This window comes from Nesoenas mayeri (genome assembly GCF_963082525.1).
Source record: "Nesoenas mayeri genome assembly, chromosome: 2".
NCBI classification, from domain to species: Eukaryota; Metazoa; Chordata; class Aves; order Columbiformes; family Columbidae; genus Nesoenas; species Nesoenas mayeri.
The window spans coordinates 54,971,994-54,990,912 of NC_137543.1; the positions used below are offsets into that span (position 1 = coordinate 54,971,994).

Genomic DNA, 18,919 nt, shown 5'->3' on the forward strand with positions numbered 1-18,919 from the left:
TCCATTTAAGTTCAGTGAAATGAAAGGCATGTGTTCTATCACTATTTTTTTTGCTGTGAAGGGAAGAAATAAATATGAATGTGTATTCTGATATCTTGGGTGCAGGAAAAAAGTAAACTTTAAATGGCTTTAACTGTAAATTAAAGTAGGTAACAGAATTTGTGCTTTTGTTGTAACTTGCAACTTAATTCAAAAGGAAACTGCATATGTTTGGTTTATTTGATGTAAGTTAGTGCATAGTTTCCATGTCTTACATTACATGAAGTCTTTTTACACTCACAAGAACATCGATTCGTATTTTATTTAATTTTACAGTGTCTTTCTGTAACAAACAAGTGAAACATTTCTGAAAGCCTGTGACAGCACAGGCCAATGAACAAACACAAGTTTCTAACACAGGGACTTTTCCCTCTGTTAAGGAGGACTTGCAAGCCACATGCTGCAGAGGGGTTAAGAGTAACTCCTGTCCGAGGGAGTCCACTTTAAAACCTGTACAGTCTATTTTTGAGTGTTGGAGAATGAAGGAATATGTGAGCTCCATTAATACTGAAGGGTGCTTCATTGTTTATAAATGTGAAGTATCCTATAATATAATTTTCAGACTTCTGGAGTGAAGCTGCAAATAGCCCGGTTCTCTGTTTCATCTGCCTAGTACCCTTGTACAATAAACAACAAGTTTATCTGTTGTACTAATGAGTAACAGAAGATAGAATAATATTCTGCATTGTGAATGATATTGCCCTAAGGAGAGAGGATCCATTTGTCTCCCAAACGATATTTAAAACTATCTTCTCTGGAAAAGGATATTGTTCATTTGTGTGGTTATACTTTCTAGTTTGTTGAAGTCTGTATTCTCTGTAAGACCACTTAATGGATATAGGACAGGAAGAGATTAAAAAACAGGAGATTAGCAGATCTAGCGTGTACTTCAGAATGTTTGTCTTCTGAAAATGTTCATAGAAAACTATAGACTTTTTAGTCTCTTCTCAGTTTGTTTTACAGGCCCCACTAAAGTGAGCCAAAAGTACTTGTTTCTGCTAGCTATGATGAACTACTTTAAGAAGAGGGAGATAACAGAGTAAAATGGGAAAAGGAAATTGGCTTACTAGTAAAGGGATGAAAAAAAAGTTGGGTTTTCTGGCTTTTGTTCTGGTCCTTGTTTGGGATATGGTCAAGCTAATTGAAGTCTCATTCAGTACTGAGAAAGAGGAGGGGGTGTCTGGGGCCTACAAGCAGCAAAACCAGGAAAGCTATTGCAGTGAAACTTAGTGGTATTAAATACTACCTTTTTATTTACACACCTGTAAATAAGTTAAATTTTGTAAAGATTTTATGTTCTTTATTTAACCATAAAATATTTTCTGGCTTTATAAACTCTCATTATTTTGACACTTCAGTATTTCTGGGAAAAAAAAATGACACCAAGGAATCCTGCACACATAACAGCTGCTTATTCTAGGACAACTGACTTATGTCCAGTGTTTTTTTCAAGCTTTATTTGTGTCTATAGTTAAAAAAATCTATAACACAGAGGTTAAAATTAATTTTCATCTTCTGTTCACTTTCATCAAAACAAAAACAGTAGGTTTGCTTGAATTTGTAATTTTTTAAGTTTTCATTTTCACTGTTTTTTTGGTAAAGATATGTCTTGAAATTCTTGGAATGCCTTTGTTTGTAGGTTTGAGCATATAGAAATAGATTATCATATTTTTATAGTGCAGATTACTTATTTCCTTCCTAGGCTTTGAATTTTATGTATAAATTGCTCTGCAATCTGAGTTTGTTTTTTTTTTTTTTTTAAAAAAAAAGGTCAAAATAAGGAATTTGCTTGTGAGGTCCCATTCCTTTTCTACTCTCTACCTCTGAGTCCCCCTCACCTCCTCTCCCTGTTCTTGCTGCCTTTGTAGAAAAATGGTTCCAGTTTCCAGCATGGCTGTTGAATCTGTAACCGCTGCCAAAGGGTGTGAGTGACCCTTGTGGCCAGCTCAGTATTCGCTGATTGTCTTGACACCTTCCTCTCCAGTTATCCCCCACCTCTGATCCCCATAAACTCTTCCCTCTCTGCTAATAAGTCACAGTTATATCTACTGAGCCTTGTAACCCGCATACCCTGCAATCTCTGCAAAGTTTGCTAATCTTCTGAAACACAGATGTGTAGCTCTTTAGCCAGGACGTTAAAGAAGATATTAATTCATATGAAAATACAGATAACTTTTTCCAGGGAACATAAGAATGAACATGGTATCATTTATTTAATCACCAGGAAATACAGCGAATTCTTATTTGATTTAGAAAGGAGTAAACTAACATTCTATTTTTACTGGTTACATAAAACCCTTTCATTGTCATAGTGGTTTGGGTGAAGGTTTGTCCTTAGATGGTTTTTGTAACAAGGAAGTGTTTGTTTTTGAGACTGATCACCAGTACAGGAATTATAAATATGGACGAATGTCACATACTACCTTGTATGGTATTTGAGATTAAGATGTCAGTGAAGGTGGGATTGTTTAGAAAATTAAAGTCTAAGGGAAGGTGGAAGTTTGGCCAAGGACATAGATACAGAATCACAATGGTGATAATTTAAAATGAAATTATTAGGAAGCAGTGGAAATTTCTGTAAAGCAAATAAGGATTTTCCTCAATATCTAAATATTTGCAACCATTAATTTAAAAGTAATAGTCTTTGAAGCATCAGAAGTTCTTATGAAAAAGTTATGGATTCGTTAACCTAATGTAACTGATGTAAGGAAGTACTGATGCTGCAGGTAAAAAGGATGCTAAAGTAAAATTTTTGCTTTAGTGGCATTTTGATATGGAAGTGTCTGGATTAATCTGGAAAATACCTGTTGTCCACATACTTTTCTCAGTGTTGTATGACCAATGAGTGACCATTCACTGTGCCATCAGATATGCATGTGTTTTTTAGTAGCATGAAAAGGCCCTGAAGTGTTCAACATTCAGATCAGTATAGTGGTCCATAGTATAAAAAATGCATTCTAACTCTATTTTTCATGTAGCTTTGGCTTTTTATTTTTTCTCTGTACTTTACTGTGTAAAGTTGCTCATGCTTGCTTCTTTGTCCACTTTGTTATTGAAACAGCAATGTCTTTGAACTACTCATGGAGCTTAATGTCTATGACTGTAAATGAACAGAAGCTAGATAGTTTTAATTATTGGTGTTCCCTTATATGTTCATAGATGCACTGTAGGCAGTGGAGGCTTAATGTGAAATAATGTTCACACAAAACAGTGCATCTTATAAATGAACAGTAATGTTAAAGGGGACCACTCCCTAAAAAAAATTCCTCATTCTTCTTTTTCTCAAAATAAGAACTATAATGGTACAAGACCACTCCAGCGGTTAAACTAAGATAAAAGAAAAAAAAAACGCTTGTAGGATTTTTCCTTTCATAGCTGATACAATATTTAGATCTTACTGGTTGTACACTCTTAGCTGTTGACTGAGGAATGTAGTAAAAATACTGTTGTGTGACTTAAATCTTTTGTATTTGTCCAGTGGAAGTTAATGCTTATTGGGCTGTTCTAGTAACCAGTAAGTAGCTGTGTGAATCAGCTACATGTTCAGGCCTTCTGAGATCTTAACAAAAAAACTAGGAATAATATTCCTGTTAATAAGCTGAGTTTGTATCATATATGATTTAGCATATGTGTGTTTTTATTTCAGTTGCTTATCTTGGGAGCATCAAGTAAAATTTTAAAAAGTAAGAATGTGTACAGCAGATAGACCATTTAATGTTTGTGTGAGATATTTTATAAAAATAAGAACATACTGAAATTTTAATATATCTGAATTTATGCATTAGAACTTACATGGTGAGAACTCGGGAAGTAAATGATAAATATGTGGTCCAAAGGAGAAACACACTTGGGGTTTGTAAGAATTAACTCTCTTCTTAGAAGATTCCAACAATAGTGCCCAAAGCTGTTTTAATACAATGTAGAACATGCTTCAATATGTAATTATCTTTGATAGGCAGAAAAAGAATGCTTGTTCTCCCAGGGCTTAGTACATCTGCTAGATTATATGGCACTCTGTTGTCTCCTTTTGTGTTTTGGCATTGATTGTAGCGGTACCAGACAATAGAGCTGGAATGGGATATCAAAAAATTGTCCAGACTGCTGTTTGTTGGCCTTCCAAGACGGTTTCTGTTGAACAGATTAAAAATATGTTTCTCATCACAGCACACTAGTATGGTTTTGTTGACAGAGAAAATTCTTCCTTTTTACTCCATCCTCCAGTGAGGCACGCATTAAATGTTGAGACGCGCAGATCTAGTTCATCCATTTGCCCCAGAGTAGAATAAGCTGTCCGTGGTTCTTAACAGATGTTTGCCAGACCTTTTCTTTAAACCCTTGCCTGATTGAAACTGCAGTCTCCTTGGGCAGTTTATTCTGATACTTAATTATGCTGCCTGGCATAGAGTTAGATACTTAGTAGAAGGATAAATAACCTCTACTTGTCTCCTGTTCCAGCCTAAAGTTGTTAAATGCTCCCTAAATGTAGTGGGCAAGGAGAGTATGCAATGTCTTTTCCTTTGCAGCAATAATTTATGTATGTGAACATTATTATGTTTTCAGTGTTTTATTTGATTAGCACTTTTCACTTTAGATTAACGAACCTCTTTAGAAAGTCCACAGATAATCTAGTTATGGGTTGCTTTATAAAAGACATAATTTCAGGTTGCTTCCATGGATCACATTAATACATAGACTTTTTCATGCTGAATTTTGAACCTTGTTTTGGACCCTGAAAAATAGATACCCATGCTGTTGCAGTGACCAAAAGTATTTGGAACAGTGGATGCTCACTCTTCAAATCAAAATGCCTGTTCTAACCTGCAGGACTTGCTGCCTCCTCTTGCCTTTCTGTACTTGAAGCTGAATCCAGTGTTGGTTTGTATTTAGACTATTTTTCAAATTTGGTAGTCATTTTATTTTTCCTTTGCCAGTGCTCTTTGCTTTTTCCTCTCTCTCAGTTGCGATGGTGTCTGCGTATCTAAATGCACCTCTATTTCAACATTGTCATTGAAGGTACAGACTTCTCAAACACCCTGTTCATTGCATGTTTTGGGTTGGAAGGTCCACCACTGGTAGTGGCTAGGTGTTTGTTTATGTAATAGCGAAGGAACAAAATACTTTCACTTTTTCAGTTTCTGTGTATAGCCTGTTCTTTCATTTTCAATGTACTTTTATTTATTTGAAAGTATGAATTTTGAACTCACTCCTCTTAATTAGATTATCGCAAAATTAATGTTTAGTGATTATCAAAAAAGTAGTGCATCAGTCCTAATATTTAACGTAATGCATATATACAGTTTAAGAACAAACATACAGCTACCAAATTATTTAAGCAGCTTGCATCTCTTTGTGAGCACCTACCAATGTATTTTACTGATTAGTACCAAAAAAAGTGATTATTTTTAAGGATTACCCACCACACAAAGTTTGCCTTTTTTTCTACAGAACAAATTGAAACCAGTGTTTCCTGCTTAAGAACTTTAAATTATTTTGAGTTGATCCTTTCTATTCTGTAGTACCTAACACAAGATAATATTCTAAAAAAAGCAATACCATTTTAATAGCAAGTTAACTTTATCAAATTGTGGGAAATTTACATATGTACATATGAGAAATAATTGGATTGTTTGTGATAAGGGATAAGAGTACTCTTGGTGAGGTTGGGCTTAAGTGGAAAAGTCCTGTTTAGTGGAAGAGATCAGAATGGGCTTAATGGAGTTCGGATCTCCTCTTGTCAACTTAAAGATGCATTTGCAAATGATCAGTTGTGTTAGATGGATTATCTTCTTTCCGAAGTGTTACCACAGGCACTATCTCCCAGGGGCTTAAGGGGGTTTAGATTTGTAGATTTTCTTGTTCTAGCATGTAAGGAAAGGTGGGGGTGGGGTGTTGATTATGTTTCCTTTGGGGTTTTAGAGGAGGGTTGGTTTTGGTTTTAGCGTGTGGGTTTTATTCTGCATTTTGGTTTGGGGTTTTGGGTTTGGTTTCTTTTGCTTGTTCGTTTGGTTTTTTAGGTTCCCAAATTAGAGTGGAGATAGGTTTTCTCTGGGGGCATCAATCTTTTACTTCAGGAATTCTCCTAACATACTTATCCCTTCTTTGTGATCTCCATGGTACAACCATATGTCAACTGAAGATTTTAGAGTTTGTTTACAGGTTCTTTTTGTAATCACTTCTGCCTACCGTTTTGACAACAGGTTGAACTCAGTGTTCAGATAATATAATAAAACTACTCTTTGTACCTGTGTTTGTTTTTAAATAAAGGGAGGCTGCTCTTGAGAATAGTACCTTTACTTGGAGTTATTTTCTAGTTTTCCTCTAGTCAGAATAAATCTTATAACTTCCTGATTCAAAAGTAGTGAGAAGCAGCCTTTTGTTTTCACTGACTGGCAAGTGAGCTTATGTGCCTCTTCTACCTTTGGAAAGGGAATCTGTTAGTGGTTTCATCCGATCATCTCTTAAGAATGATATAAAGTTGTGTAGTTGTGATAGCTGACATAGAAATGTGGTTTTGCAGCATGTAATGAAAAGAAAATGTTAGATCTCTACGTTGTGTCTTGATTAGTAGGCTAAAATGTTGGGGTCTGCAGAGGGTTCTCTCAGGCAGTCTTCTCACTAACCTGCTGCTTTTACCTACTTTGACCTCCTATATTATCAAAGTAATCAAACATAAGTTAATATTGTGCCTACCCAGGTTTTTCTGTTTATCTTTAAGTATGTTTTATAAGCCAAAAACCCCAGATTTATGCAGCTAAAAATTCAAATAGCTTGTCCTTATTTTTTTCTGAATTTGATTTTCTAAGTTCCAAGTTTCTAAGTTCTTAGTAAATTTTGCTTTAGAAAATGAAACGCTACACTATTATTTTTGTTGAAATAGGGAATTCGTATGGATGGATTATGGGGTGGGGGTGGAGATGGGATGGTTGTTTGGGATTTTAGTTGTCATTATTACTGTGTTACTTTTCACAGTCAGAATTGCAGTGTGGGCTTTTAATGGGCTTTTAACATGATTATTACGTTATGGTCAGGGAAGGAAGTTGGGATAGTCATTGAGATTTAGCAAATTCTTGGCCAGTTTGTGTTGTTCCTTTGCTTATTAGTCAAGGCTCTAATAGTGAACAGCAGGTTCTACAGTGATGTATCTGGAGGTAGAAATAACACAGAAGATACTAATTTTAAAAATAAATGCCGCTGATTATTTTTAGTAAGGTTACTTTAAAAGTTTTTGAATAAACTACGTAATACACATACTGACACACATGCACATATATTCTCACATAGCAGTCTTTTCAGTCTGTATACATTATAAGACTATTCTGCTTTATGCAAAAATTACTTAGTATACTTTTTATTTATATTAGAGCAAGGACAAGATTGCATCCTACAGCAAAACTCCAAAAGTGGATAGGAGTGATGTGGGGAAGGAGATGAAAGAAAAGTCTTCCATGAAACGTAAACTTCCTTTTACTATTAGTCCATCCAGAAATGAAGATCGCAATTCAGACACAGGTAGAACCTTTTTCTTTCCTTAACTAATTATTTGTTGGTAAAATACGTCCTAATTTAATTAATTGTATATTATGTTTATTATATTGATTATTTCTGTATAAAAAGGATACTAAGTATAAAAGTTGCCTGCTTGCTTCTGATTGTTGCATCTCAGCCTGACAGGCTTTCATCCTCTCATTACTAAGAGCTACCATGTCAACATAGTTTATCTACATTTTCCAATTGTTTCGTAACCTCATTCTTCTGCTTCTGTTTTAGTAATAAATCTTTCTTTTCATTGTCATCTCTTAGAGATCCATTTGCTTAAACAAGTAAACTGATGAAAAGACATGTAAGTGCCTTGATTTGAGACACAGCTGTCAGCCCTTTTGGGGAAGGAGAGTGGGAAAGATTGGTAAGGTTATGGAACTAACTAAACTAGCCATGGAGAGCAAACTTTTCTTTTATTCTATGTTCCTATGATCTGCTCGAGATACCTTCTTGGCACAGGCTGGTAGTTCATCCTAACTAAAGCATATTTGATTAGAAGTTATTTCAAGTCTTCAAAATACCATTCTTAACATGGCTCTTTTCAAATCAAGGTGGAGTACAGTTATCTCTAAGTTTAGATAATTAGTTATCTACATTATAGTTCCGTAATAGTTCTGTTGGCAGCAAAACACTATCTGTGCCCTCTGGAAGGTGACCAGAAGGCATGGTCCCCAAACATCTCAGAGGCTCAGTACTACAGTTTCTTATACAGTGCCTATTGTACATTTGACTATTCTCATAAACAGGTAATTCCCTTAACATGCTTAAATTTAAATGCAAGATAGAAGTATATACCTCAGTACATGTTTAGTTTTTGTCCAGGATTTGGTTTCTGGATATTACATGCATGTTTTTGTTACTGTGAAGAGAATATCATATGAAATCCAAATTTGAAGTAGTCGTATTACAAGACAATACACTTGGCTTTAGATCTCAGTTTTCAGTGGTTTTACAGAATTCTAGAGTCTTACACTGTTTATGAAACCACTTGATTCTGAAAAGACCATGTATAAATTAGAAATATCCTCCCAGCATCTGCTTTATTCAATTTCTTGCTTGGTATTAGACCTTGTTTTTAATAATATAAATAAATATATTTAGAAGTGATATTTAGCACTTATATAATGTTTTCTGTTTTAAATATTTTCTCATCTCTCCCCACCCCATCAACTTTAAGTAATTCATTGTCACAGCAGCATCTTGTAATGTAACATGATTTTCTTGTTTCTCTTGCTATAGCATCTATTGTCACAGCTGCCACAAATGAGATGGATTACTGTAGACATTTAGACAGGCACCAAAAGACTGTGTGCACACTACGAAATCTTTTTGTTACAAATTGTAGCAGGGGGATGAAATAAACAGTTCAAGCAGGGGTAAGAAATACTAATATGACAATAGAAGGCACATACCTTGTAACTACCGTGTCACAAACATCAGAGCTTGTCATCCCTTTCATTACTGTTGAGGTAAGGATACAAGAGCAACTTGAGGAGCTTTGTACAGAAGCTTTCCAGAAACTTTAGAGGTAGGAGCATTGCTACGATGAAAAAACATCTCTTACAATGCTGATTCTGTACCTAACCAATTAGACCAGACCAGTGGGAATTAACCACTTAAATTGGTGCAAGGTTTGGGACTCACATCAGTGATCATGAAATGCAGCGCTGCTTCTGACACACACTTGGCATTAGGCACTGAGAAAGCTTGCCATCGCTGTGCCAACCCGCTCCCTCTGACAGAAGTGTCTCCCTGCTATTAATAACTAGGTACAGAGAATGGCAAGTGTTATTTGAGAAGGAAGAAATTAAGCTTTTGGAGATGAGAGAGTAACCAGACACAGAGGAGAAAGAAGAGGTGATGAAAAGCTTCTTGTCAGCTAGTAGTGCTAGTATTTAAAAACATCAAAAGAATCTCAGTTTTCTTCTGATACTCAGTGAAAATCTGTAGTGGTATTCTAGGCGACATGGTAAAAGATTGTGTATACTATAATTAGATTATGAAAAAAATGTGTGGTACTAGTCCATTCTTCCCACTGTCCATTACAGTTCCAGGATGTATGTTATCCTTTCCCTATAGTTTTATTTTTAGTAGACTGCGAATAAGTTTTTTTTCCAGAGTTCAGAATAGCCAAATGTTCCTACTGCTTTGCTAAATAGTTTCTCTGTAATAGTTGCTAAGACCATTGAGTTTGATTTTAAAATATTTTTAAAGATTTAGGGTCTTCTAAAAATATATCCACATGAACAAAAATCAAGAAATGCCATAAAAAGTAGCTCTAGGATAAAAAATTTAATAGTTTAGTTTAATAAGTGGTTTATCTCCAGGGTACATGATAGGGTTGCTAGGTGATTGTAGAAACCCCATGATGATTTGGCTTAATCCTCTTTAGGCAGGTAAATCAGTCAAAGAAGGAAAACACCTAATTTTTAAAGCTTTACATCATTAGAGCTATCTCGCTTCTGTCTCCATACTATTCATTCATAAAGTAAGATTTTGTCTTTGTTGCTTTATTTTTGTAAAAATTGCCCCCTGCAATTCCACCTTTTGCTCCTTTTTGCGGTTTTTGTTTGTTTGTTTGGCTGGTTGTTGTGTTTGGTTTTTTTTAAATTTTGTTTTTAATCAGGTGTTGCTTAGAAACTGTAAGTGATAATGAACATGGACAGCCAAACTGAATGTTAACTTAATTTGGAAAAATATATGTATATTTATTTAAATTTGATTCCTACAAAACTATACATAAAATAAATTTTAGACCCAGTCAGTTTTGTCAAGACTGAAATCAAACAGCATTTGCAGTGTCCCATAAGAGTCTAGAGCAATTCCAGTCCTCCTGTTTATCTAAATTTAGATTTAAATCAGTGGTTTTGTCTGAGAAACTTCTGCAATAAATTAGTATTAAATATTTGCAGATTTAGCCTTTAGGTTACATTTTATACTGGTTAGGACCAAATCCAGTTGACTAAATATGTAGTCAAGCAATACCAGTTGAGATGAGTAGCTGAGAATTCTGCATGGGGCTGAAAGGTAACATGAGTCACAGACCTGTGGCCTCCTGAAGAGACCAGTAGGACAAGGAAAGCACTTGAAATGGCACTAAATACCCGTCTTTTGCAAAACCTCCTAGTCTTGGTTTGTTTTGTTGTGCAGGAGTGTCTATATTACACTGTCCTGGTTTGGATGGCTTATCTTAAACTGAGAGCTCTGTTATCACATCTCCAATCTTTGATCAGAGCAACCACAAAATATAATACAATATATTAATACTACAGTCCAATTTATTTATACTGCAAATTTTGCAGGATAGCTTTAACCCTTATTAAAATGAATCTTACAAAGGATTCTGCACACAAGCTTTGATTAAGAGTGGTAGAAAGGATGGTGGAAGGAGAAGCATTTTTCATACCTTTGTGTAATAAATTCTGATTGGAAGTCTCCCTATCAAAAAATATGATTTGATTGAAAAGCCATCACTTATTTAGACTCCTTAAGTAGCATTATTTAAATGTTGCTAATTTATTTAATTAATCTGGTTATTTTTAAATAATCTCTGATGTGGTTATCAGAGTAACAACAACAGGCAAGTGCTGCTTTTGCAGAGGACAGGTTTGTTCGCTTTCTCTACCTTATTAGTCTGAAGAGAGAAATTTGAATTTTTCATAATAATTAAACAGAACTGCAGATCAGAAAAATTTTTTCATTGTGAAGATAAGCATGGGATATGTTTTCGTAGTCCTGTTATGTAGTTGATTATTCAGGAAGAACAACAAGAGTTACATTAAATGTGTAAATTTGTTGATCTTTCCTTGGAAATTATAGTCTCCAGATTTTCTGTTTACAGTGGCATCTTGATTGTGTTTTCTGGCCCCTTCAATTTCTGTCCTTAAAGTAGTCCAAACATAGCACAGTCGTATTTATTTTAGCATTTAATTGACAACCAGGAAAGCAGAACAACTGACCTCTTAGTATTCTCTCTGTACATCATCGTAACACAATTTCTATACTTGTGCTTTTCATAGTTGCAGAACTGATTTGGGCTTGTAAAGGGTCTGCTTACACTGTTACTGCTTGCTGGATTTGGACTTACTGTTCCACTATGACTCTTTAACTTTTCTTTCGGCCAGAGGCAGGGAAGTAACAGTGGTTTTGTTTGTGTATGTGTGTGTTGGTTTGGTTCAATAAATATGCCGTTCACTTTATTAATTATCACAACAGTACCTTGATATCTCTGCAGCGTACGGTGAGGTCTCTTCATTGCATTCTGATCTTTCTCTGTCACTGAGGTCAGGAAGCAGCAGTTTATCTTCAGAATAACTTCCGTCAGATTACCACAGTCACACAGGTTTCTGTAATTCTGTCTCTCTTAACTTTGTCATCTGCAGAACTGATCATCTTGATCTGTCTTTTGTTGGTGATACACGTATTAGGCTTTTGTTGTATATCACACAATCTTATAACTTCCTTAGAAGCATTTATTTCAAGCAGTTCATATTTTAGCTTCTCATGGCCCTATTTCTTAATCCTGTTATTCCTTACAATTTGCACTATGGTGGGGGTTTTTACACAAAATCAGACTCATGAGCCCTGAAGTTTGAATTTGGTCTTTTTGCTTTGTTTCCTTTTTCCACTAAGGTGGTTGTTTTACCAAATGGAATATTCTGTTAGTTTGGCATGATCTGTTTTGAGAAATGCACGTTATATTATTTAATAATTCATTTTCCTAAAACATTTATGAAAACCTTCACTGGGATTTTGTAATTTACCCAAATAAAAAGAAAACAAACCAACCACACATAAAAAAACCAACAAAAACCACAAACAGATACACTTTTGGTTGCCTTGGGACATAATCTGTTATGCATAAGTTCTCCTAAAATGATTGCCAGTGATTCTGGTGGTTCTCGTGCCAGTACATTCAAGTACTATGAGTGAATTTAACGACGTTTTTTTACAAATAAGTCCTCAAATGCACCTAAATCACTGTTGCACACAACCTGGCTATTTTTAAATCCTTTTTTTTTTTTTTTTAAGAGTTATGTGGAAAACTTTCATTACAGAAGTAAAATCTTCAAAGGAGTGTGTTTTCAGGCAGATTTGGCTGCATATTATGAAGATTATTTATTCAAGATCATTGATCATGAAGCCACTTTTTTCAATAATAAGTAAAAAATTCCCCAATGCTCTGTTTCTAGCTACTGAAGAACACACACACAAGAAAAGGGATTGGACAGTGAATACAGTGAATTAAAAAAAAAAAAGTATTCCATAGGTTTTGAAAACAAAATGCTCCAAATGTAAAAAAAACCAAACCAAACAAACAAAACAAAAAAGCCAACAACAACTCACAAGAAAACTTTAAAAAAACCAAACCACCAACAACAAAACCCACACAAACAAACAAACAACAAAGACCCACCCACAAGTGATTGACTTTAACAGTCAATATTATACATGAAATTCTACCTAAACTTAATTTCTTAAGCTGATACTATTCTTCTATTAGGCAATTTATTACTGTTCAAATTGTATAAACATCAGGTACAGAGCTGCAGAAAGTTTTCTGTTCCACAAGATATAAAGAATATCTAATCAATTACTTCTGTAAGAGGGATCTTGTTTCCTTTTTAAACATGATGGATAAATTTGTAGGGTATTTTTTGTAAATATGTACATAGGTCTGTAACATTCTATTCTTAAAATAGTATTGCTGATAATTGTTTAGTCTGTAAAATCTTGTATTTCTCTTTTGGTCACTATGGGATCCAAGATGTGCACAGAAAATGAGTTGAGAGGAAATGAATGAAACAAGGAGGGCCACAGAAAGAGCCCAAGGCAAGAGTAAAAAAAATCCAAACATAAAAAAGAGTCAGTTTGGGGCTTAATGAAATGTGGAATGGCATGGTTAAGAACCTCAAATGGACGTGAGCTTCTAATTTGTAATTTTATTATTTTTTTGTCTTTCTGAAGCAGGTCAGTGAAGTTTGCCTTAGTGGAGTCTTCTGTTTTAAGATTTTCTGTTGAAGATTACTTTTTTTTTAAGTGAAGTTTTAATCATACAAATGCTTGAGGTTGATATTTAGGAAAAGAAACTGGGAGACCAATATAATCATGGGGACAGTAATAAAAAAGGAGATCTCCACCGCCTACTTTGACTTCGCTTAATTGCATTTCCACATTTTTTTTATTAGTATGGTCCAAAATACAAAGATTAAATAAAACTGGCTGAACAGTGTCTCATCAGGTGGTAATAGGTCATAGTAAAAATAAGGTGAAATAAGTTATTATACAAAGAGCTAAAGATATCAGTCTGGCAACCAGACTTGTTTAACTGATAGTTAAAATCCCCAACCAAGCCTCAACCAATTCCCAGCCAAATTCTAGCATCTTAGTATGGCCAAGTCCAGTTAAGCAGTCCAACATCTTTCCCCTGCCTTGCTTTCATTTATTACATATTTCTTGTTGTAATTTTTAGATCTCAGCTTTGTTTCATGTTCTTACTTTTTTTATGGGAGTTAGTGCATCAGCCAGCCACAGAGGAGAAGCAGCAGGCAATAGACATCCTTACTGAACTCTGTCTTTGCCATCAGTTGTCCAGCCTGGAGAGTGAACTGGGATTATCTGTGGCCGTAGGATCCAGAGTCCTGTCCAGCTGTTAGAGACCCTTTGGGTAGATAGTAGGGAGGCTTCCAAAAGGAGAATGTGCCGTAGAGTGAGAAGGATCTCTGGAAAACCTGGGCTTTTAGGGAAGGAAACCAAGGTAATTATTTGCTCAGAGTTTGGAGGTGGTGTTTCTGTTGGCTGAGTCAGTTAGAATGTTCTTCAGACCATTCCTTCTTGACAGTGGTGGTTGGAATTTTTTTTAACTCTTTCAAAAATTTTAATTCCAAATCACCTAATTGGTAACTAAGGTTCCTTGAGCCATCTTTTACGTATATTATGTTTATAATCAAGTAGTAGTCTTAGGAGCTCAGAGGAAAAAGGTGGACAGTGTAGATCTAAGTAATATAAGCTGCCTACAAGATGTAAAATGTTGAATTTGATAAGAACTTGTTAAGACAGAAGAAGAGCAGTTGCCTGGAAAGATGAGATAATTACAAGAAATTAATGGTCTTCACTACATGTTAATGCAATTAATGTGTCTCTAGAAAATACAGTTAAATAATAATCACCAGGTAGGGTGATCTTTGGAAAACAGTTGTACCAAAAAGAAATTTGATGCATTGAGAGTTTGTACTTGTTTGATATTAAGGTCATTAATTACTGCTCCAGTTAAAAGTTATTTAGTCAAAGTCACTTCATCAAAAATCAGGTGTTTTCTGTCATATTTTAACCTAAATGCCTGTGTTTGGTTTATAAGACCTTTATACAGAAAAACAAAGGAAGAACTTCTGAAAAAGCTGGAAGTTGTAGACCAAATTTTTCAAATTACACAAACATAATTCTAGTTTTGAAATTATTTGGGTATTAAAAAGTCTGATTTCAGAGCACATTTAACCAATCTGAAGATCTGTGAGAGTTTGTAGATACTCAGTAACTTTAGAAATGATCATTTTAGCTCCTGGTTTCAAACTAGGACATGAAATTTTAAACAACTTCTTTCTTTTTATCAAAATTTGCAGAAGTTATATATAAAATAGCTGTATGTTTTTGAAGGATATGAATATTGAAGAAGTTTCTCTAAGGTGAAGTAAAGGGTTGAATTTGAGAGAAACAACCTTTTATCCAATTACCTAACAAATACCACTATTGAAAAGTCTTTTCCTAATTTTTAACATGGTGTCTTGAGAGAAGTAGAATAGAGTGCAGTCTCGGATCTATATTCAAGGCTGAAAGTTGAGTATCTGATCTTACACAATTTTTTAGGCACCTGACTTGATTCTCTGAAAATTAAAGTTGTGACATATACATTCTTCCTGCTGTGAAACAGGTTTTTCATATTTTAGAATTTTTTAGTAACCCTTCTTACAGCTTTAAGTGCTTTAACTCAGTAGCTTATTATCCTCATGTGATTAGAACAGGTAACCAAAAGTAATGCAAATGCAGTAAATTAAAGATGCAATTTCTGGTTTTCATCACCTGCCACCAATCACCAGTTCACATACCTTAAAAGGATGTTTTTATTTCTAGAAAAATGTTCTAATAGAACAGCAGTTTGAGTTTTTCAATGTTAATATTTCCAGAGAAGGAAGGTCCGGAGAAAAAGAAAATGAAGAAGGATGCTGGAAATAAGAAATCAACACCAGTTAGCATTCTTTTTGGTTATCCTCTGTCAGAGCGCAAACAGATGGCACTTCTCATGCAGATGACAGCAAGAGACAACAGTCCAGGTGATCTTACAAAGTTAACAGTTTTCTTCCTCTTGCCTGTTTAATTCCATCACAATCAGAATATTTTGAACCTTGATGCTTTTCAGCAATCCTTGATTTTTATTGTATTTTTAAATTATTCATAATTTTCATTGACAGGTAATGTGATGAAGGATCTTGACCTTCTCTATATGCAAAGTTTGCATTATGATAGCTGTAAAACCTGAAAATCTCTTTCTTTCTTTGATTCTTTTTCCCTCTCAAACCCTGTTCCATGTGTTATCTAAAAACTGAAATGTTAACTGTTTTTTGTGAAGTTTAAGTACTGTCTCATTGTCTCAATTTGGAACAGGATTTTAAGTTAGAAGGAAACTGGATCATTTCCTTCAGACTTAATGGGAAAGAGGAGACACCTTGTTTTTTAATTCAGAACTTGGTCCAGTTGTACTTAAAGTCTTTACTATCCAGTTCACCCCAAAACGTTTATGTTGGCACAGCTGAGGGGAGTGCATGGAGTACAATACACAGACCGTAATTCCTTAGACTGACATCCCACTACATAAAAACATAGTGGAATTGTGCTGGAGGAAGGGGGTGCAGGGTAGATGCGTAGTGATGCTTTCTCTTGTTTCAGCAGAATTTATACCAGAGTATGTGAACCTTGTAGTTTGGACAGACTTCATTTGTCATTGGAACCTACTTTAAAAATAGTGAGATTTTGCAAAACACACTTTTGCACATCGCAAATAGACATAGTGTTGGTACATGTGAAGTGTCAAATACATCCTTTATTTAAATATAATTACTCACTGATTATTGTCATCTTTGAATGCAAATATTAAAATTAGGTGAAGTAAAATAGTATTAAATAACTTACAGTGACCGTTTAAAAACTTGTTTTGTAGATTCCAACTTAAATCATCCCTTACAAACAACACCAGCACAAAAGAAAACTCCAAACTCTTCTTCAAGACAAAAAGACAAAGTTAACAAGAGAAATGAACGAGGGGAAACTCCTCTACACATGGCAGCAATTCGAGGGGATGTTAAACAGGTTAAGGAGCTAATCAGTTTAGGTGCAAATGTGAATGTAAAAGATTTTGCAGGTAAGTTAATACATGTTCTCTTAAGTGCACAAATTCAAAATCAATGTTGAAATTGTTATCAGAGGTTTAATTGCAGCTCATGCCAAATGAATAAGATAACTTTAAACTTATTAGAAATTCTCAAATCACATTTTTTATTTCTGATGGCAGTGATAGTACTGGGACACTATGGTACAGTATACTAACACCTGGAGGTTTCAGTTGTGGCAAAGGCCTTTGCATCCTAGGTATTTACAAAAATGCGTGTGCATGCTTACAGAACTGTGTAGAATTATACTAGGCAAAGTCAGCAATAGATAAGGGGATTGTAGGCTATGTGAGGAGGTGCAAAGTTTAGTAACAGTGAAGGTGGTAGCACACTAATGTACATTGACTTCTTACTGGGATAGCTGGTATGCACCAATGCCGATGAGTGTAGTATAGCTTGCACTTGTCATCTGGTCCTGCTAGATTAATGATAGTTTTGGTATGTCAGTATTTGCTGTGATTTCAGCACTGATGGATGAACTTTAAGCTAAGTTGTAACTTGTACCATATTTTTACTATCATTTGGTATCTTTCTTCATAGTCTGTTTGTCCATAAGACCAAAGTTTTCTGGCAAATTTTTGCCTGTTTTGCTTTTGATAGTCTCACAGTAGTTATGTTTCTACATGTTCTAGTAAAAAATCTCCAGCAGAGTAAATATGAGATCCTCAAAGTAGTGCTTTCGCAGAAGATAGAACCCGCAGTTTTGAGTTCAGTAGTTACCAGTTGTGGATTGGCCAGGCACCAAATTAAATGCATTTACATACTGAGATATGCCAAATTACTTGCTGTTTTCTCCTCCGCCAGTGTAAAAGGGCATAAGACATAGGAGCTGGAGTACTGGATAGAGAGTTAGTGCATAGAAGGAGGTTGGGGTAATGAGGGATAAAGCAGAGTGAAAGGAAGGCTAAATCAGAGGATAAAGGTGTTGGGTGAGGTACAGATGTTGTTGTGGGGTTGAGATCTAAGAGACATCTATAAAAAGGATTCAGTAGATGTTTCTCTCTTAAATGCAAGGACAGCTCTAAAAAATAATACAACTATCAAGTGAACGTTATATGAACAGCATCACTAACTACTCCCAATACTCTGCCTCTTAACATTAGCTCTAAACTCTGGCTTTTTTGCATTCACAGTAGAAGTGAATCATGGGAAGGTGAGGATGTAAATATAAGAAAGGGCCTTGTTGCTTCTCTTTTTTTTTTTCTAAGAAGACTATGCTCCCAATGTGAAGGGTAATGCTGAAGAAAAGGTGACAAAATTTGTGGGAAACTGCTGGCATCCCAAGGGAATAAAGATAATACTGAGATTCTTCAGTAGCGTAATTACGTGGCAGCACTAGCAGTTTCAAGTTTTTAGAGGCATTGCATAATAGAAGCAAAAATATAATGAAGGTCTGAGTGAGAATTTTAACTAGACCTACATCAAAGCCTGCTGAAGAGGCTTGGTTTATGGGTGTGAATGATTATAGTGAGAATGATACTCTCAGTGGGAATGGATGAGATGAGCAGGCCCCAGTGGGAGAAATCAAAAACTATATGGTACAGTTAGTTGCCAGCTCAAACTTGACATGAAGATAAGATATTAATGAGATGGACTAAAAGCTTGATTTTAGATAAGAAACAGATCAGTAATGTCTTGGGTTACAGAGGGTTACTGAATTTGTGTTTGATGATGAGGCTGCCCAGGACTGGCATGTAGAAGAAGAAAAGAAAAGAAACAGAAGAAGAACCCTGTGAGATCTTCAGAGAAGCTGAGAGAGGACATGAGCTTGTTAACAGGAGCAATTTTAGAAAAGGAGAGGTTCAGGGAAAGACAGAGGCATGGAAATCACAGGCAGAATAGAAACACTTTGAGAGATGTTATGGGTTAACCTTGGCTGGCTGCCAGATGCCCACCCATCT

At 35.2% G+C, this 18,919-nt stretch overlaps 1 protein-coding gene across 3 annotated transcripts in view; it reads left to right on the forward strand.

Annotated features, from left to right (window-relative positions):
- The window catches only part of ANKRD12 (ankyrin repeat domain 12), a 63,225-nt gene that overhangs the window by 22,240 nt on the left and 22,066 nt on the right, over positions 1-18,919 (forward strand). For 2 of the 3 annotated variants that reach the window (XM_080340295.1, XM_080340296.1), the window contains exons 3-5: positions 7,401-7,548; positions 15,759-15,905; positions 16,790-16,990. In XM_080340295.1, the coding sequence (XP_080196421.1) occupies positions 7,401-7,548; positions 15,759-15,905; positions 16,790-16,990 (496 nt within the window). The remainder of the gene's footprint in view (positions 1-7,400; positions 7,549-15,758; positions 15,906-16,789; positions 16,991-18,919) is intronic. The other variant, XM_080340297.1, reaches the window with a different exon arrangement.